This window comes from Rhinatrema bivittatum, chromosome 12 (assembly GCF_901001135.1).
Source record: "Rhinatrema bivittatum chromosome 12, aRhiBiv1.1, whole genome shotgun sequence".
Lineage (NCBI taxonomy): Eukaryota > Metazoa > Chordata > Amphibia > Gymnophiona > Rhinatrematidae > Rhinatrema > Rhinatrema bivittatum.
The window spans coordinates 10,053,584-10,075,867 of NC_042626.1; the positions used below are offsets into that span (position 1 = coordinate 10,053,584).

Here is a 22,284-nt window from a genome sequence, read left to right on the forward strand (position 1 = left end):
CCCACTACACTGTCAGTCTTCCTGGATCTGTGGTCTTTTTGCATCTATCTCATGCATGCTTGAATTCTGCATTATCGTGGAAGACTGCTCCAAGTGTTTATCCTCCTCAGAGTGGCAGAGTATTTTCTTACATTCCTTTTCAACTTCCCTTCCTTCAGCTTTGTATGATGACCCTTTGTTCTACACCATCTCATTCAACATGGCACCTAACTGATAAGTGAGTATGTGTATCATGTTTGTCAGAACATGAAAGCATTCAAGTTTTACATAACTCAGTTGTCTACTCATTGCCTTTAGATAATCCATTCAATTCCTTCAATCCTCAGAAAATGAGAAAAATATTTTCAAGAATCAGTTTTAGGGATCCAATCTGAATACAGTTGCTACTAGTACACTACCTATATTTTTACAGATTATAGCTGCACTGTTCATTCTAGATTATATGAGTTCCTGTGAGTTAGCCAACAAGGGTAATGAGAGATGTCTGGGGACATATTACAGATACACTGAGAACCCCAGTTCTAAATACGATTGATCAGGAAAAATAAAGCTGTCCAAAAGTTAAAAAAATGGAGCGTAATAATACAGAAAAATACAGAAAGTTCTGGGGGTGATGGAAGATACTTAATATTATTAGATAAGTCTGTAGAAGGTACTATGGCTATTCTGCCAGGCCTTCTCCTAGATTTCTTGGCAGAGACTTCCTTTCTGCCAGTGACTACCAGAATCCTAGACCATGAAATTGCATTATCAACTTCCCACAAGGCTTTCTCATTTAATGACTCTTCTATGCCTACACTTGGTGCTTGCATTATGTCTATTCACCTACACCTGTCTCTACAATTACTCTTTAATCAATATCAAGCAGACTGGTAATTTATTACATATTCTGCTGCATCCTATACAATCACTTATAATCTACCTCATATCTCTACACATATCTATTTATATGCCCTCTCTCATTGTCACAGATCCCATGATGATTGTAAATTGTGATGCAACTGTAATTATAAATCAGATTATAATTTTGATTGTAATCTGTCTTGAGTCTAACTTAGAAAATGTTAGACTAACAATGTTTATAAATAAAATAGTATTGATTTATTAACAGTTCAAGACACATAAGTACACCAGACATCAGCAAAATATAATATACTGGGAGTGGAAAATGCCAGATACTATGATAGCAGAATATATAATGCAAGGAAAAATATCAGAGATCCTATCAAAATATATAATACTTGAATCTTTAAAGAACTAAACAAAGGGTGTTTATTTTCTAGAATAAGGGAATGGTGAACTTGACTGCATGTAGAAATTTTTAATACCAGCTTTTTGCTACAAAGAAGATTACAGTCATCACAGACACCACCTAAGCTCCAAATATTTATGTAAGTTCTTCTGAAACCTTCCCCTGAAAACAAAGCAACATGATCACCACATATGCAAATGCATGTCCACATTCTTGCCAACACATAGGAATTAAAGACTGACTGAATTTTGCAAAGTATACTGTATATCCATACGTACAATAAAAAAATTCTAATGAACATTTCAGTTCTCTTGTAATAAATCAAAGTTGTATGTGCTTGCATTCAAATGCTACACCAAGCGGTCTCATCTAGACTTTAAATCCTCATTTTGTTGCAATATAAGCTTAGCTGGGTAGAAGATGTTTCAATATGAGCAAGCAAACTCTTATTTAACATGGAAGTAGTAATTGAAATAAGCTTTTCATTTCTCATAGATTCTCTACAGCAGTAACTGGCTTGAGAGGATGGGTCTATCCAACAACTATAAGCCAGAGCTGTCCGAAGCTGCATGAAATTACAAAGTGGCCCTCTAGAGACCCCAGACTCTTCAACCAACTCTTCAAATGACTTTAGCCTGCCATCCCGTTACATTTGCCCCAATGACAAGTCCACATAGCTGACAGTTACCGAAAATATCCAAGAACATGCAAGCAGAGATGCAAGGATCATTGGAGCAATTTACAAAATGTTCTCTCCACATATTCCAAGATGCCTATAGACCGCCCATCACATATGTATGAGAAATCATGGGACTCGCCCTACGCATCTGCCTCACTCTAGTGCAGTATGGTGCGCCTTCAGACCTGTTCAGGTGTGCCATGAAAAGTCACCACTGCCTGATGCTCAGATTCAGGCCAGTGCCTGAGCTCTGTTCTCAGTACTTCACAGCAACAAGAGTCACCCGCAGTGTCTCTTAAACACGTAGGAGCTTTTTTTTTTTTCTGAGGACATGTGAAATAATCACGCATGTCCTCCATGTTAAGCGGAGTGCCACAGGGATCGGTGCTGGGACTGGTTCTGTTCAATATCTTTGTGAGCAACATTGCAGAAGAGTAAAGTTTGTCTATTTGTGGATGATACTAAGATCTGCAACAGAGTGGACACATCTGAAGGAGTAGAGAGATTGAAAAGTGATTTAAGAAAGCTGGAAGAGTGGTCAAAGATTTGGCAGCTGAGATTCAATGCCAAGAAGTGCAGAGTCACGCATCTGGGGGTTCAGTAATCCAAAAGAGCTGTATGTGATGGGGGTGAAAGACTGATGTGCACGGACCAAAAGAGGGATCTTGGGGAGATAGTGTCTGGAGATCTGAAGATGGCAAAGCAATGTGACAAGGCGATAGCTAAAGCCAGAAGAATGCTGGGCTGCATAGAGAGAGGAATAACCAGTAAGAAAAAGGAAGTGATAATGCCCTTGTACAGATCCTTGGTGAGTCCTCACCAGGAGTATTGCGTTGGAGCCCGTGTCTCAAAAAAGATACAAACAAACAAAAAGGAACCACAACAGATCCTGCATACGAAAAACCAAAATATACAAAAGGCATCAAAACCAATAATTCAACCACCACCACTCAGTGATAATTATGTGTTGTTGTTCTTTCTTTGATTTTTTTTGTTGTTATTTGAATTTTTTAGTTTTTAGTTTTCAAACCACATCAGCAAGCCTGACAATGTGCTTTGTTGAAACCAAAGCCGTTCAGTCTGATCAATCATCTGCAGTTCAGAAAATCACATAAGTGCTTTCAATATTTGAAAATTTTAACCAATGTTTTTAAAGCAAGGTATATCTGTTCCCATAAGCGGCTCGACAGCGGCCGGTGTTTTGCAACAAAGTTGCTTCATCAGGAGCCATTGAAGGAACGAGAAAACATTGGGCCCAAACTCGTTGCAACAATGTATTAAATTCTTCTGTCAATAAAAATCACAAAACTACAGGCATCATTTCAATGAAAAGAACTAAAGCTACTTAACTTGTCAGGAGTGATGTAACAAACCTCTTCTCGGAAGTAATGTCTCTACTCGTCTTCCTTCAGGGACAGAGATCGTATCACATCTGCAAAAAAGTTTAAATGGCCCACACTCATGTGAACGTGATGACGTCAACCAGCGCATGCCTTTCACATGACGTAAGACAAATGTTAATAGAAACCCAAAAAATTACAGAAAAACATTTAGTTGGCTGTATGTAGATGATGAATCCATTGTTGCTCAGCTCCTAATAATTGTACATTCAGATCACCACCCTGCCAAGCGGTAAAATCTGTTGAAAGATGCAAACTTTCAAATCATCAAATGAATGCAACAGCTCAAGACAATATGTTACCAGTGGAGCATTGATCCGGCGCATTCTCAAACATGATCGGTGCTCTATTAGCTGAGTTTTTAGCACTCGTTTTGTTTTGTCAACATATAGCAATTTGCACGGACAGTGAATAATGTAAATGACACCTGTCGATTTACAATCAGTTTCTTGTGTTAAGTAAACTTGTTGTTTTAATTTAGAGAAAAACAGTACTGATGTATGTATCATAACATGACAGACAGAACATGCCCCACAGGCAGAATGAGAGCCTGCTTGATAATGAGTGCTCCGAACTGAAGAGTCAGAGTGCACCATTTGGTCTCTCAGGCTCCAGCCTCGGTTATAGGTGAACCTAGGTGGCTTGGAAAATTCTTCATGTATTTGTAGAATATGCCAATTATTTTGAATCACTTGTTTCATCGTGTGTGACATAGAAGAGAATGGTAAAACATAGGTCAGGATTTCTTCAGAATTTAATGACCGTGGTAAAAAGAGCCATTCACGGTGGGTGTACTTAGCACGTAAAAAAGCCCATCTGATGCAACGCTTTGGGTATCCTCTTGCCAGAAACTTGTCATTTAAAATGGAAGCTTGATGATGATATTCAGTGATGGTAGAACATAGCTGTCGAATTCTGAAAAACTGACTTACTGGTAAATTTTCCTTCAATGAGCAGGGTTGAGCACTTGTAAAATATAAAAAAAAAAGTATTGCTACTAACAGGTTTGCGATAAAGAGTGGTAATGAACCCATCTTGAATCTTTGAAATCATAATGTCCAAAAATGTAATGCACGTACTTTGAATATTTGCTGTGAAGTGGAGATTAGGATTACATGTGTTAAGCCATAGCACAAATTTCTCAAAATCATCCAAGGTGCCTTGCCAAATCATGAACACATCATCTATATAGCATTTCCAAGTGGTCATGTATAAATTGGCTAAATCTGGGGCCGTCTGGGGCCGTTGTGGCACCCATTGCAGTGCCACAAATTTGTTGAAAATACTGGTGTTCGAATGCGAAAACATTTTTGGTTAAAGCTATTTCTAGTAGAGCCAGTAAAAAAGATGATGGAATCCTGTGTGGTATAGGACGTTGTTCAAAATACCTAAACGCAATCTCCATGGCTTCGTCTTGTGGGTTACTTGTATACAGAGCTTCCACATCGAGAGTGACTAGAAAGAGGTAACTGGTTTCATAATGTTGTGCTTCAAGAAACATAATCATTTGTTGGGAGTCTCTAATGAATGATGGAAGAGAACTTGCAAACAGAGCAAGAAAATGCTCCACAAATTTTGATAAGGGCTCCAACAGTGATCCTCTGCTGGAAACAATAGGACAACCCGGGGGATTTGTGATATTTTTGTGGATCTTGGGTAATAAATAAAAAATAAAACACTGGAACCACAGCTTGTTTTCTCAAAAGGAAGGATGCTTCTTGGGATGTCAAAAAACCAGCTTGGGAGCCTTCTGTAACAAGATGTTCAATTGTGGTAATTAGAGCACTCGTAGGGTCATTAGGAAGAACTAGGTAAAACTTGCTATCATGTAATTGTCGTTGAACTTCAGTAACGTATTGAATCCGGTCCAAAAGGACAATCTTACCACCTTTATCAGCTGGTTTGATGATGAGATCTTGATTATGTCACAAATCCTTTAAAGCTAATGCTTCTTGTCTGGTCAAATTTGAAAAAGTGCGTTTGTCAGAGAATTGTTGTCATATTTCCTGTTACACTACTTGGTGAAATGAAACAATGCTTTTCCTCAAATGATCCATACCTTCCCAGAATTCTCTTCAGTTACTAACAAAACTATCATTAACATACTGTCAAAATCCAAACCTTCAAATTGTCCTTTCAATCCCTGTTCAGGTTTCTTACTCAGAGACTCCAGAGATCACTTAGCCCCCGCTATCACAAATCTAGTGAATGCCTCTCTATCCCAAGGAATTTTTCCCGACTCTTTAAAACAAACATCTGTTCTTCCCATTCCCAAAAAGAAAAATCATGACCCCACAGATTTAACTAACTACCGACCAATTGCCTCATTACCATCCATTGCAAAAATTATAGAATCTGTAGTCCTACACCAAATATCAGAATACATCGAAGAAAACAATATATTACATAATAATCAACATGGTTTTAGAAAAGGTCACAGCACAGAATCCCTGTTAATATCATCTTTCGATTCAATCATCAGAGGCTTTGATTCCAATACTAATTATATACTGGTACTACTCGATATCTCAGCTGCGTTTGATACGCTAAACCACGACATCTTACTCTCTACACTATCTCAGATTGGCATTACAGATCTTGCATTACAATGGTTCTCTTCTTTTCTAACCAATCGTAAACAAAGAATCACCGTTGGTCCCTACTACTCTGACTGGTACAAGACAGGAGTACCACAAGGCTCCGCACTTTCAGCTCTTCTATTTAATCTTTACTTACTACCTCTCTGCCGCTTGCTTGCTGGATTAGATCTTAACTTCAAAATTTATGCCGATGATATACAATTCATCATACCTTTCACTGATTCCTGGTCAAAAACTTTCTCTTTATTACACCTATACTTATCCACAATAAAAACATGGCTATCTCACAATAGACTCAAACTAAACACAAATAAAACAGAATTAATTTACTTATCCACTGTACCTGACTCAGCTTCTCGCCCTCCACCAACATTCACTTTTCAGAACCAACTCATCAATATAAAACCTCATGCAAAAAATCTAGGTGTAATGATAGATTCAAAATTGACAATGACCGATCATATATCTGAACTCGTAAAAAAATCCTTTTACAAAATATACATGATAAAGAAACTTAAACCACTCCTTCATCCTAACGATTTTCGATTAATTACCCAAGCATTAATTTTATCTTCACTAGACTACTGCAACGCTATCTATCTTGGTTTACCACAAACAGCTATATGACCATTACAATTGATACAAAATACAGCCGCTCGCATGTTATACAATACACCCCGGACAGAACACATCACTCCTGTATTACAACATCTGCACTGGTTACCAATTTCATACCGTATTACTTACAAAATTCTATCTACTATACACAACCTACTGTACAACAATAACTCCATCTGGCTATGTTCTTTACTACGAATCTACAGACCCTCCAGACAGCTCCGTTCTATTGATAAATGTATTCTTGAAGTACCAACAGTAAAATCTGTAAGTCTAGCACTGACCCGCAAACGAGCCTTTTCTGTTGCCGGCCCACTACTGTGGAACTCTTTGCCTGAACATATTCGCCTGACAGCTAGCCGCATAGAATTTAAAAAACTGTTAAAACCCATCTCTTCACTCAAGCATACAATATATATTAGGTTTATTACACTACATGATCCTGAAAAGTTATCTGATTATTTTATGAATTTTAATATGTTTTGTATATGACTTTATGAACTGTCTTTGTAACTGTACAATATTGTTTGTGTACGTACTAACATGTAAACCGCCTAGACGGATAGTCCCCTACCCATTGTGCGGTATATAAGAACTGTAAATAAATAAATAAATAAAATAAATGTGGAAAAGTGCAACTTTGTTGCAGATGTGATACGGTCTCTGTCCCTGAAGGAAGACGAGTAGAGACATCACTTCCGAGAAGAGGTTTGTTACACCACTCCTGACAAGTTAAGTAACTTTAGTTCTTTTCATTGAAATGATGCCTGATAGTTTTGTGATTTTTATTGACAGAAGAATTTATTTAATACATTTTTGCAATAAGTTTGGGCACAATGTTTTCTCGTCCCTTCAATGGCTCCTGATGAACAGGGCGGGAGCAAGGGTGTCAGGCACCTTAGGCAAACCTTAAGTCTGGCACCCCCTCCCCATACACAATTTTAAATTATGCATTTATAACATATTTTACATGAAAAATGACATTCTGTGGTAAAATTAATATACAAGTTGTTGTGATAATTTCATGCACTGTTGTGATGCCAGCAAGAAAACTTTGCATCTTAGAATTCATATGGCATCATACCTATTGTGATATATTTTGGCATGGTCCTTCCGTATCAACACAGTACTATTTGCCAACACTCAAAGAATAACAACCCCACCTATGAAAAAGAATACCACAAATATTACACCAGAATCTAAAATATCAAGACACCTCCTATCAGGAAAACAGAACAGGCCAAGCTACTACAGATCCCTACAGAGAAACCACATGCTAAAAGAATGCTTCATCTCAGTCTTTGCATGCAGAACACAAACCCTCTCCAAAATACAGAATAAAGCCACATAAAGTATAAATAGAAATGTGCAGACAAAAACTAAACTGTAAAATGTATCACGCTAGACTCTATACAGTGCAACAATGGAAAAACAAAAATGTCACCATTCCACATGAAACAAATCATGTGGAAGATATATAAATAATTAATCATAATTATAAAATTATACTAATAAAATAATTTCAAAACAGCTGATGGTTAAAAGGGGAGGTGAAAGAAGCTATTTTAGCCAAAAGATCTTCATTCAAAAATTGGAAGAAGGATCCAACAGAAGAAAATAGGATAAAGCATAAACGTTGGCAAGTTAAATGTAAGACATTGATAAGACAGGCTAAGAGAGAATTTGAAAAGAAGTTGGCTGTAGAGGCAAAAACTCACAGTAAAAACTTTTTAAAATATATCTGAAGCAGAAAGCCTGTGAGGGAGTCAGTTGGACCATTAGATGATCGAGGGGTTAAAGAGGCACTTAGAGAAGATAAGGCCATCGCAGAAAGATTAAATGATTTCTTTGCTTCGGTGTTTACTGAAGAGGATGTTGGAGAGGTACTCATAATGGAGAAGGTTTTCATGGGTAATGATTCAGATGGACTGAATCAAATCACGGTGAACCTAGAAGATGTGGTAGGCCTGATTGATAAACTGAAGAGTAGTAAATCACCTGGACCGGATGGTATACACCCCAGAGTTCTGAAGGAACTAAAAAAATGAAATTTCAGACCTATTAGTAAAAATTTGCAACCTATCATTAAAATCATCCATTGTACCTGAAGACTGGAGGATAGCAAATGTAACCCCAATATTTAAAAAGGGCTCCAGGGGCGATCTGGGAAACTACAGACCAGTTAGCCTGACTTCAGTGCCAGGAAAAATAGTGGAAAGTGTACTAAACATCAAAATCACAGAACATATAGAAAGACATGGTATAATGGAACAAAGTCAGCATGGCTTTACCCAAGGCAAGTCTTGCCTCACAAATCTGCTTCACTTTTTTGAAGGAGTTAATAAACATGTGGATAAAGGTGAACCGGTAGATGTAGTGTACTTGGATTTTCAGAAGGCGTTTGACAAAGTTCCTCATGAGAGGCTTCTAGGAAAAGTAAAGAGTCATGGGATAGGTGGCGATGTCCTTTCGTGGATTGCAAACTGGCTAAAAGACAGGAAACAGAGAGTAGGATTAAATGGACAATTTTCTCAGTGGAAGGGAGTGGACAGTGGAGTGCCTCAGGGATCTGTATTGGGACCCATACTTTTCAATATATTTATAAATGATCTGGAAAGAAATACAATGAGTGAGATAATCAAATTTGCAGATGACACAAAATTGTTCAGAGTAGTTAAATCACAAGCAGATTGTGATAAATTGCAGGAAGACCTTGTGAGACTGGAAAATTGGGCATCCAAATGGCAGATGAAATTTAATGTGGATAAGTGCAAGGTGATGCATATAGGGAAAAATGACCCATGCTATAATTACACAATGTTGGTTTCCATATTAGGTGCTACAACCCAAGAAAGAGATCTAGGTGTCATAGTGGATAACACATTGAAATCGTCGGTTCAGTGTGCTGCGGCAGTCAAAAAAGCAAACAGAATGTTGGGAATTATTAGAAAGGGAAGGGTGACTAAAACGGAAAATGTCATAATGCCTCTGTATCGCTCCATGGTGAGACCGCACCTGGAATACTGTGTACAATTCTGGTCACCGCATCTCAAAAAAGATATAATTGCGATGGAGAAGGTACAGAGAAGGGCGACCAAAATGATAAGGGGAATGGAACAGCTCCCCTATGAGGAAAGACTAAAGAGGTTAGGACTTTTCAGCTTGGAGAAGAGACGGCTGAGGGGGGATATCATAGAGGTGTTTAAAATCATGAGAGGTCTAGAACTGGTAGATGTGAATCGGTTATTTACTCTTTCGGATAATAGAAAGACTAGGGGGCACTCCATGAAGTTAGCATGGGGCACATTTAAAACTAATCGGAGAACGTTCTTTTTCACTCAACGCACAATTAAACTCTGGAATTTGTTGCCAGAGGATGTGGTTAGTGCAGTTAGTATAGCTGTGTTTAAAAAAGGATTGGATAAGGTCTTGGAGGAGAAGTCCATTACCTGCTATTAAGTTCACTTAGGGGCGGATTTTAAAAGGCCCTCGCACCTATTTTGCATAGGCCGCCGGCGCGTGTAAGTCCCGGGGCTTTCGAAAAGGGGAGGGAGGGGGCGTGTCCGGAGGCGTTCCTGAAACGATGTGGCATTTCGGGGGCGTGCCCCGGCATTTCGGGGGCGGGCCCGGGGGCGTGGCGCCGGCCCGGGGGCATGGTCGAGGCCTCCGGACCAGCCCCCGGGACCGGAGGACGCCGACAAAGGTAAGGGGGGGTTTAGATAGGGCCGGGGGGGGGGGGTGGGTTAGGTAGGGGAAGGGAGGGGAAGGTGTGGGGAGGGCGAAGAAAAGTTCCCTCCGAGGCCGCTCTGAAATCGGAGCGGCCTCGGAGGGAACATGCAGCTCGCGCCGGGCTCGTCGCGCGCAGGTTGCACAAATGTGCACCTCCTTGCGCGCGCTGACCCCGGATTTTATAAGATACGCGTGTATCTTATAAAATCCAGCGTACTTTTGTTCACGCCTGGTGCGCGAACAAAAGTACGCGCTCGCGTATTTTTTAAAAATCTGCCCCTTAGAGAATAGCCACTGCCATTAGCAATGGTTACATGGAATAGACTTAGTTTTTGGGTACTTGCCAGGTTCTTATGGCCTGGATTGGCCACTGTTGGAAACAGGATGCTGTGCTTGATGGACCCTTGGTCTGACCCAGTATGGCATTTTCTTATGATCTTATGATGAATAGAATATCCAATAATTAAAGACTCATGCACATTTTGAAAGCTTTACCAAACACCAATAAAATATTTCAAACAGCAGATACATCATATACTACCCAATAATTAAAATGGTAATCAGTCAAGAAAAATGAACTTAAAAAGCCACCTTTACTTACCCTCTCCAGCAGTTTTCCTACTCCTTTCCCTTGCAGGCCACACCAGAAGCAGCAGTAGCTGCTGAAGCTGTCCTCACAGTCCTCTTCCTTAGGGAGAGGACTGTGAGGACAGGACTGTGAGGACAGAAACTAGAAAGACGTAAGAAATGCAAAATTTCAGCCACAGGGAAAAAAAGGCAGAATTGAGAATAATTGATTTGGTGCACATACCCCCTGCATTATTCCTCTAGTATCTTTAAAAATGGAGCAGCTGACTTATCCAGTTTGCTTAAAAATAATAGGTCAACATCAGCCTACCTTATGAAATAGCTTGGCATGAATCCTCAAGGTCCATATTCAGCCGCTGGCTGGCTGAGCACGTTAGCCGGATAAACATATCGATTTATTGAGTAGCAGTATAAAAAATCTTTTTCAATAAACAGCATCATGTGTTACATGGAAGCGATGTGCTAGACAGCGTGATCTCTTATGATTGTGAATTAAATTCAGTTCATTGAGAGACCATTTGAAACCTACAGCCCAGCAGATTTATCTTCTTTGGGGTTCAAACACCATTGCAGGATGCATCTGCTCTTGCTTAGCACCGAGTGAATAAACACATTTTATAGGCCTCTCATCTCTTCTACCCTGAGACTTCTGGAGTTAAAGGTAGCAATAAACATTTGCCCCACCCCTGACAGTCTAAAGAACTTAATATGCACCTCCTTACTTAAGTCTGTCTCTTATAACAGAGAAATATCTGCTTATTGTGTCTTCATAAAATTAAAGATTCCCTTCCATTTGTGTCTCACATCAGACTTCACAGCTCAGAAAGGAAACAAAGAAAGGCCAAAGGAGATATAAGAAAAGAGCACTAGAATGAGAGGAAATGAGCATAAAGGAGAAATAAAAAATGCCTGCCATTTTGGCCTTGGTGCTACACATAATGAAAAGAAAAATGCCCTCCTCACAGTAACCCCCCCAGCCCCCCCCCCCCTCCCCCAGATATGCCATCCTTCAGCAGCCCCAAACAGCTCTAGCCTGGGGGGGGGGGGGGGGGAGGGGGCGCGTAGGCACTCAGGATCAGTAAAACACAAACCCACATTCCATACTTCCTAGATACAGACCAGAAAACGAAACTCAAAAGAGCAAAGCCAACACCCTCAGCCCCACCCTTTCTCATTTCTACAGAAAGCAAGAAGCAAATAGAAACTAGAAGATCCATATATCATGATAGATGCAGAACAACTACCCAATCAACAAGCAGGACAGGGCTTATGTAAGGAACGGCAAGAGGGGACATTCCAGCAGCTCTTCCCTCAGGTGTACGGCTTTTACGGATGTTTCCACTTCTTGCAGAGACATGAACAGGTAAGCCTTCTCGCCCTGCACCACCTGAAGTCCTGCTGGATACAGCATCGCCTGCTACAGATAAGCCTTCTCACCTTGCGCCACCCGAAGTCCTGCTGGATACAGCATCGCCTGCTACAGGTAAGCCTTCTCACCTTGCGCCACCTGAAGTCCTGCTGGATGCAGCATCGCCTGCTACAGGTAAGCCTTCTCACCTTGTGCCACCTGAAGTCTTGCCTGCTGGCATAGTGACTGCTTTATCTCATTAAAACTTTTCCATCTCTTTTGGAACTTGGCAGAAAAGTCAAGGAAGATCTTCCAATTCTAGAAAATCACCTCAACTTTAGCCCTGGCCATTGACAGTCTTTCCTTTAGCCTGAAAGTGAAGTAGTTTAACAATTATTCAATTACAAGCTTCACTGTCTCATGTGTTTTTGTACAGCTCTGAGTAGGTCAAGTAGCACTATAGAATTGATAAGTAATAGCAGTACTATTGTCTGGGGCTTAGCACTATCTGCTGTCATCAGGGCAAATGCACAGTGTGCTCTCTCCAGCTTTAGTTGACCATCTGTTATCCAAGCAGAGATCACCAGCCGAAATAACAACTGCACTCTCTATTTAATGACATCACAAAATACAGTATGAAGCACTCCCAGCTCCTGCAAAGTACTGCTGCTAGAAGTCTGGTGATTCTGTTTGCGAGGCCCTTTCTCTCATGCAGCACAAGGAGACTTTAATCTTAGAATAAATTAGGGTGTTCTTTATTATTAGGAAATTGTCAGTTAAAAATGCAAAAGCAAAAGAACAATCAGAATAGCAATAGCAAGAAAGCATATTTTCTCTTGGTGTTTCATTATATAGGAACAAATCACAAATTTACATAGCTCATTATTTTAAGTTTCTATATATGATAAGATAACAGATTAGTTATGCCTATATCTTGTGACAACACAATAGTGATTTAATATTGATTGGAAATTAATAATCATCTCACATTTAGTCAATCTACAGATGCAAACACAAAGCAAGTATGAACAAACTTGCAACTTTCTGTACATAAATCTATGGACTTTGAAAGCTAATCACATGAATGAGCATGCATAGTAGAATATCTGAATACCAGCATCCTTCACAGGCTGTATGTAGTAAGTGTGGCAGTGTTTGCTATTCAGTGGCTCATCTGGTACCAGACCCTGTGTTCTGATACTTCTCTAGCTCATTGTATGATTACAGGGAATTATTTAGCTGTTCTGGTTGTTTCTCTACGCTACAGATGTCTTTTGCTAACACAGAGTTACAAAACTGCATAAAATTATTAAAGCTTATTTTTACTCTCTCTAGGGGCTTGGTAAGCTGTGAAAACCACTGAACTGTGAGCATGAATGGGGCCCTTATACCCAGCACCCCAATTGCTGTGGATTTTTGGCAGATCAGGAAGTGTAACCATGCGCGCTTGTTTTTCCTCTCCCACGTGCACTCGGACCACACCATCGGATTATCTTCCACCTGGCACAGACCCATCTACTGCTCTCCCCTTACTGCCAAAATACTCCAGCTCAAGATACAGGTATGAGGGGCGCGTTTGTTAAAACAGAATACTCTAGTGTTAGAGCCTGAGACAGTTCAGTTTCATTTACAGAACTTGAAATGGAAAAGCATCCTGTCAGCTTCCTAGCAAGCAGACATGAGTAACTTCAGAAGGGAAGATCACTATTCATAGATGTCATTTACCTGCTCCAAATATCTCTGATAAGTTTCCCACATTTCTCGGGTCTGTGGATGTGGAGAAAAGGAATTTAAGTACGATTGCAAGAATCACTTATGCAGTAGCACTATCCTGGTAGGTTTTTCCAGCATTCCCTGGGGGTCCCACTTGTCTTGCTTGAAAACACTTAGGAGATGGTGATATTTTCAGTGGTCCTACTAAACTAGTTACGTTGAGCATACCTCTTCCAATTCAGGGAATGGTGGCATTTCAAAGGCAGGCCTTTTCTCTTGAAGCCACTGTGTGTTGGAATAACCAGTCCTTCCTTTTATTTAGCAAAATTGGATAACTGCCCACATGTGAAAAAGTTCAGGAAGGAGATAAAAACATTTTTTTTCAAGAAGCCTATGGTATTGAGATTTGTTAATTTTATGTAATTTTTATGTAATATATGGGTGTTATTTGTTATATATTTGTTGATACTTCTGTATTATGTATGTACTTATGTGATCTGCACTAGACAAATTTTAAATTTGGAAGTTTATTTTTATTTTATTTACACATTTTATATACCGGCGTTCCAAAAGAAGACCACAGTGGTTTACAAAAATGACATTCATATCATAGGTTAACACAACATCTAAAACATGTTAACTAGAGAGCTAGGAAAGAAATTATCACGACTATTTCAATAGTTTTCATATATTAGTCATAGACTTGTCATAATGCACTATACATCACTCAATACTTGTCGTTCATTCTTCTAATATTAACAGTGCTTATAATCTTGTACTTTTCTGCATAATGATATTTTATGTTAGATCATATGCATTTTTGAAGAGCCAGGTTTTCAGCTCACATGTGAAGCTCTTTCTGTCTGTTATTTATTTATTTATTTAACAACTTTTTTTTTATACCGACATTCGAGGGTACATCATGTCGGTTTACAGGGAACTAGGAAAAATACAGTGAACAGTAAAGGGAGGGGAGCAATTACAATGAGGTGGGGGGGCAAAACCAAGCAGGAGGCAAAAAATGAGTAGGTGGTTCAATGGAAGCAATTAACATGAGAAATAAGGTTACATAATGTAGAATGGAATAGTAATAAACATGAACATGACAATAACATAAAAACGGATAACATAAAGAAACATAGAATAATTAACATAATAATAATCATTAATTATCAGATGTAACTGACTCTGGAAGTTGAATTCCACAACCTGGGGCCTGCTATGGAAAACATTCCGTGTATTTGCTTTAGATGAGTACTTTGCTTTGTTGGCACAGATAATAGTCCTTTGTTTTGAGATCTTAGTGTTTACTGTGGTGTGTATTGACGACAATTCATGCCTATTAAGCATGGGTTTCTGTTGTTGATAATGTTAAAAATTAGTGTTAATCCTTTATAATGGATTCTGGCTTGTACTGGCAGCCAGTGCAGAGCTATCAGCCAGGGAGTGATGTGGTCAAATTTCCTTGTTCCTAATTTAAGTCTTGCTGAGGCATTTTGTAGTAATTGTAGTGGTTTTAAAAGTCCCAACGATAGGCCAAGTAATAGGAAGTTGCAGTAATCAATGTTTGAGAATATTCGTGTTTGTAAAACAGTGCGGAAGTCCTGGAATGATAGAAGAGGTTTCAGCCGATGTAATATTCACAGCTCGGAGTATCCTGTTTTAATTAATGTATGTGATTTTTCATTGTGATGTTCTCATTGACCTGTATTCCTAGGTTCCATACTTGTGCAGAGGGGGTAATGTGAATAGTTACCCAGGTCTAGGGGTGGCAGATTAACTATAGGTGAGTTTCTCCTTAGCCATACGATTTCGGGCTTTTTTGTGTTTAGTGTTAGTTTAAGCTGCAACACTTCTTGTTGTATTGCCTTCATGTATGTTGAGAGTGTCGATGCTGTGTTTTCAGTTGATTTGGAGAATGGAACGTAGAACTGTATGTCATCTGTGTATAAGAAGTTGATTCCTAGTTTTGCCAGAAGTGTACACAGAGGAAGCATATAAATGTTGAAGAGTGTTGCCAAGAGTGCTGAGCCCTGGGGGACACCTGTATCAATATGAAATGTGTCAGATATGTAGTTGCCCAGTTTGATTTGGAATGTCCTATCTGCTAGCAAGGAGGAGAACCAGTTTAGAACACTTCCGTCTATTCCAGTTTTTCTCATCTGACAGCACAGCAGGGTATGGTCCACAATGTCAAAGACTGCTGTTAGATCTAATAGAACCAGGATGTAAGACTCATTATTGTCAAACCCTTGTAGCACAGAGTCTATTAAAGATATTAGTAAAGTCTCTCTTGAGTGAGCTTTTCTGAATCCAAATTGGTTTGGGTATAGAATATCATTCTCTTCTAGGTGGTTTTCCAATTGGGATAACGCTGCTTTTTCTAGAATTTTAGAGATAAAAGGCAAGTAGGATATTGGCCGGTAATTTTCTCAATCATCAATTCTGCCATTTTTATTTTTTAGGATTGGTTTGATCACAGCTTGTTTCTCTCCATAAGGGACCAATCCTTCTGAGAGCAAGTGGTTGATTATGGTTGCGATTGTTGGAACTCGCCGGAATTGGGTCTAGTGGGTGGATAGCTGGCTTAATTTTGGTAATGATTTGATTTATTTTGATTTTAGTTACTATGTCGAAAGTGCTCCAAGTGTTCCATTTAGGCTGCTCATGTTTTGCTTCGAGTTCTTTAGTTGGTGAGTCGGTGGAGAATTGTGTTTTTAACCTATATAGTTTATCTAATAAGGGGGTGGCATACCCATTGCAGGCAGGCATTCTTTGAGAAGTTGTAGTTTCTTGTGATGGGGGAAGATGGGTCTTTGATTAAGCATTTGATGGTTTTGAAGAGGAATTTGGTGTTTAATATTACCCCATGAATCTGTGTTGCACAGTAGTCTTTTTTTGCTTTATTGATTTGTGCATGGCATTTTGCTAGGAGAGATCTGTATTTTCCTAGGGGTTCTTCAGACAGGCATTTTCGCCATTGTTTCTCAGATTTTTCTCAGTGTCTGTTTGGTTTGTCTTAGTTCTTTGTTGTACCATGATTTCTTTTGTTTAGAGTTATTCTATTCGTTTTGGAATGTTTTTGTTGATATTGGGCTTAGGTTATCTGCAATTTCTCTGTTGATCTTTTCCCAGGAATCAAAAGCTGAGGAGGTATTAGCTTAATTAAAGTCAATTAGCTTATTTTTAATTGCTTCTTCAAGTACATTAGGTTGTATCTCTTTTTCTGAAGGTGAAGGTTTGATTATTAATGAAATTTGTTTGCTTAGGGTTGAGGAGGGTTATGTCCGTTTTTATTAGATGGTGATCAGACCAGGGCAATATTTTGTGGGATGTATTGATTAGACAGTTGCTGTAGTTGGCAAATATTAGATCTAGGATATGACCTGCTTTATGAGTGGGGTTGGTTACATATTGTGACCATCCCATTGCTTCCATTGTATTTAAAAAGGTTTCACATGCTGTGGTTTTTGGTGTTCTATGTACATGTAAGGTAGCTTCAGGTGATGGAAACACTTTGGTGAATAGCTCTATCAAAGGTGGGCAGTCTTTTTGAAGTATTCCAGGGGAGCAATAAATCATTCCTATGTTAAGTTGTGGTGATTTTAATATTGCCATCTCCTAGGGTGGGTTAATCTGTACTTGGTAAGGCATACGTTTAAGCTCTTTTTTACAGAGTATTAGTAGCCCCCTGCCTTTACATTTAGGTCTAGGGGAATGAAAGACATCAAAGTTGGGTTGATGAATTTGATTTAAGACTACATTGCTTTGTCGTTCAATCAGGTTTCAGCAATGCAAAAGATAGAGGGATTTAACTCCTCTAACAGATCATTTATCAGTGGGGGGGTTTTGGACAGTGACTGGACATTTAATAGTAGGAGTGTAAACATTAAGCACGATGAGATTATAAGGGAAAGATCAGTCTTGTATTCCTTACTTGGTTCTTTTTTGTGTTTTCCTTCTTAGTTCACCATATATACCCGACCAGGTATCTGTTCAATAATGTGTATTTGTTCCATTGCTTCTAGCAATAGTAAAGGTTACTGTTGTATGCGCATCGCAGGCTTGCACCTCAGGTGCACATGAAGGGGATCACAAAGGGGCAAGCTCCTTTGAGTGCTCCTTTATGTGTGCGCCTCTGGCGTTGCCGCAATCTTTAGGACTGGGGGGAGGGCGGGGGGGGGGGAGGGATAGAGAGCCGCTGTGGCACTGACAGGTCCCTCCTCTCCCTCCTTGTTCTGGGGGGTGGGAGGAAGAGCTCCTAGAGTGTCCCGTCACGGTTCCCAGTGCAGGCAGAAGGCGTTGGTGCCCCGGCCTAGTTGCCCTTGCCTTCCTCCAGCATCGTTGCCTCGATCTTCAGGGCTGGGGGGAGGGTGGGAGGTGGTGGAATATAAGTATTTTAAATAAATAAATAAATAAATAAATAAATAAATAAATACTCTTAAACAAGTGTAAAAAACAGTTGTCAAATTAACTCATTATAGGTATTACGTTTAGCCTATAAGGCATGGATTACATTTGAATGATTATATTTGGGTGAAAGGAATCTAATCAAGCAATTAAATCATTAATGGATTATTTTTAGGGACAAGTTGGGATATAAAATGATAAATATTGCATCAGATTAATGTTTTGCTGGCAGCTTGCAATCAATGAAACTTACTAGCCTTGGTTATGACTTTCAGTTCAATGCCTCAGGCAAACTCCTGGGGATAATTTTTTTCTGATGGCATATTTCAATTTCTAACTCATAAAGCTTTAACAATAGGTGAGCCATTCTGAATGCAGGATTTCTTCTCCACTATTTTGAAGGCTTTCTAATGCTGCTTTTAGCTCATCTTAAACCCCAGGCCAGCTGCTGATTACTGTGTGGGTTCTTCCTTCCCAGGTGAACAGTGAATGGATCCATCCCTTGGAAGAGGGAGTGCCTCACAAGTTGAATCTGGATAACTTTGGCAAGGAGACACTGACGGTTACCTTGATCGATGCCAATCACTGCCCGGGCTCTGTCATGTTTCTCTTTGAGGGTTACTTTGGTACCATTCTCTACACAGGAACTGTGCGTTCTTCAAGATCCCTGTAGAATCTGTTAGTGTTGTGTTCGTCGCTGTCCGACGTCTCTGCTCCGCCGACCTTACCTCGTTGGCGACTCCCTCCGGGGTTGATGGAAGGCTAGCTGCTGCGGCGTCTCCTGGCCGTCCTCCTCCGGCGTTCCTGGACCGGCTCGACGCGGCAAGCCGCCATGTTGACCAGATGCCTATGGGCGCGCGCACGGCCCGACTGATGTACTGGCATTGGCGCGTACCTCAGGGGTGTCCCCCTGAGATGACGTCAGTAGCTCCAGATATTTAAGGTCTCAGTTTTCGCTAACAAGATGAGTTAGCAAGGGGATTCGCTACCTCCGGGTACCGTTGCGGATGAGATTCGCTCTCCGCAAACCTAGCTACTCCGCCAGTTAGACACTTAAATGCCTGGAGCAGCAGCTAGGAGGTGCTCATCCATTTAAATATAATCTCTGAAACTTATTGCCAGAGCCTCTGGAACACATTTTACCTTGAGCATTGGGTTCCCGTTAGTAGAGGGAAAGCACACACCCATAGGAATGAAGTTAAAAGAATACACAACAGTAAGGAAAGTTGTTTTTAGATTGCCCACTGGAGCATGGTTCCCTCCTGTCAGAGGAGCAGGTGAATCAGACAGCAGGATAAAAATGAGGCTTTAGGCAACATTCACAATGATTACACGAAAACCCAATAGAAGTTCATACTGCTGCTTCCGACATTGCTCTGGCATTCGTAAAAGGCATTTCTCCTCCGTTCCCAGGTGATTTCCGTTATACGCCAGACATGCTAAGACGGTCACCACTGAAAAACAGAAAGAAGATAGATGTTCTGTATTTGGATAACACAAACTGTAATCCTAACCACCTACTGCCTTCCCGACAAGAAGCTACGAGGCAGATAAAAGAGCTTATCAGAGACCATCCAGAGCATGACATCGTGGTGGGTGCGTACCTAAGCCTGTCTGATTCTTCCTGTCTTCCCCGGTCCCCTCACAACTTACTGTGTGCCTCATCACTTACTCTGTTCCCTGTCCCCAGCAGCGTGATGCTCTGTATCGCAGGAGGAGAGGCTTCCTGGTGTCATCCTTACGGTTTCTCCCTTCTCTAGCATTTTATTCCTGCATTTCAAAGCTTTATTATAACTTGCACAGCATTCAGCAAGGTCTCATAATAACTGTGTAAGAAGGTCTGCTTTCAGTCAGATTTGATGCAAAATGTCCTCATATAGCTTGCAAAAACTTTTACAGAGAATAATATTAACAAGCCCAGCAATTCACTTCCTACTGCGATCTCCCATTTAAAATGATTAACCCCTGAATGAGTAAATGTTATCCCTGCCTATATGAGAAAACAAGATTTTCATTTATCAGTGGTAGAGTACCCCCCAAAATGATTTTTAATCCATATCTCTCTGCACTTGCAAGTCACTCTTTTTTATACATCTACTGAAACCAAGGCCTTCAGGATTGTTGCAGTCGAGAGCACTGTTAGCTCTTACTTCCTTTTATCCTGGTGAGGATCACGTCACGGGAAAGGGGAGAACTTGTTTAAACTTGGTGACTTTTTCTCCCGTGTTACTGCAAGACACCACTACCTAACATTTTAACCTAGCTGATTTTCTACAATGACATTTTTGTCTCTAGCTCACTGATTTATGGGGCTTGGCTGTACTAGAACGTCCCGGAACAGAATGCGGTTTGATTTATCAATGATATGCCCACCTATTAACATGATTAACAGTCTTCAACCCCTGGCCAACCTTGCTGCTCCCCTTTCCACAGATCGTGTCTTGCATGGCTCAAGGATGAGGGGCAATGTCTACAGGAGACCCACCACCTTCTTCCCTCCCCTCCTTCTACGGGCCCAAGCTTAGCAGCTCCCCTGGTGAGCCAGCGGTAGAGGGTTACACAGCACTATACCCTCAGCAAAAGAGCCCTACAGCATTTGTAACCCACAGGTTCATTTGTGATGGTAGAGTTGGCGCCTGTTTGATTTCTATGTGTGGAATGCACTGGTGTCCTGGGTCCCAATGGATCATGGCACGGGCAATCTTTATATTTTTACCCTCTGTAAGGATTTCCCTTTCTGAGTTTAATAGCACATGGTCTGTCTTGCAGGTCTTTACAGCTTAGGGAAAGAGACGCTGCTGCGTGATTTGGCTATGGAATTCCGGACCTGGGTGGTTGTCAGTCCCCAGAGGCGCCAGCTGATAAACCTGCTGCAGCTTGAGGATGTGTTTACCACGGAAGAGGGGGCCGGGAGAATCTGTGCAGTGGACCAATCTGAAATTCGATACTTCAGCTTGACCCAGTGGAACCGAATCCACCCAACAATCGCTGTTATCCCTACAGGCAGGGATGTAAAAGTTTGGCACAAGAATGCTCATGTGGTTCCTTATTCGGACCATTCCTCTTTTCAGGAATTGTGTGAATTTGTGGATGCACTGAAACCCTGCGCCATTGTTCCTGTTGTAAAGAGCAATGCGTGCGAGGCTCACTTTAATCTGGGCTCCCCCCGGAAGATCTTTTCCAGTGATACAATTCCAGAGTCAGTACGGAGGTTTATGATGGAGCCACAGAGTTTGAAAAGATACGTCTGGCGTATTCCACACGTTCCCAGAGGGGTTGTGTATGATGAGCCTCTGGAAAAAGAAGAACATTGCAAGAATCAGTTACCATCTAGGATCGATGGTAACTGTTTCCATCTAGGAAAGAGAAACGAGGCACAACCAGGCAAAGCCCCTTCCGTTTCAGCCCGAAAGAGAAAGAGATTCAGCAATGGCTTTTTCGGTTAGCACAGTATGCAAGGGTGACAGTAGAGGTAGAGAGAAGACTGCCAGAGCAAGATACATTAGATCCTTTAATATACTGGAATAAGTTTGTTAAGCTTTCAGTAAACTTTCTTATTTTACCTCCTTTCTTTGTAAAATCAAAAACAGTTGACAAAAAAAAAAAAAATATATATATATATATATATAAAATCTAATCTATAATTACACTATGGTAAATCAGCACTCATGTAGCATCTAGAAAACATTATAACTTTATTAAGAGACATACAAAATTTCACAAAACCAGCAATTCAAAGGACATCAACTATTCTTAAGCGCAGACTTAAAGCACAAACATTTTCTGTGTCTGACAGATGCCGAAAGGTCTGTTACTATCTTTTACCAGCATTCAGCTCCCTCCTGACATAAGACTAGCAACTAGTTTTGCAGGCGCCTCGTTTTGGTTCCCGTGAAACCGTGATTCGCCAAGAAATTAACCGAAAACGTTTTGCCAGTAGTGAGTGC

The 22,284-nt window shown here is 40.4% G+C and overlaps 1 protein-coding gene across 1 annotated transcript; it reads left to right on the top strand.

The window, feature by feature from the left end:
- Positions 1–13,579: 13,579 nt before the first annotated feature.
- LOC115074191 (5' exonuclease Apollo-like) lies at positions 13,580–21,829 on the top strand. The gene is made up of 4 exons (XM_029573439.1): positions 13,580–13,775; positions 18,816–18,981; positions 19,751–19,933; positions 21,107–21,829. Exons 1-4 carry the CDS (start codon positions 13,587–13,589, stop codon positions 21,781–21,783), a joined length of 1,215 nt encoding a protein of 404 aa, XP_029429299.1. The 5' UTR covers positions 13,580–13,586; the 3' UTR covers positions 21,784–21,829.
- Positions 21,830–22,284: the final 455 nt, after the last annotated feature.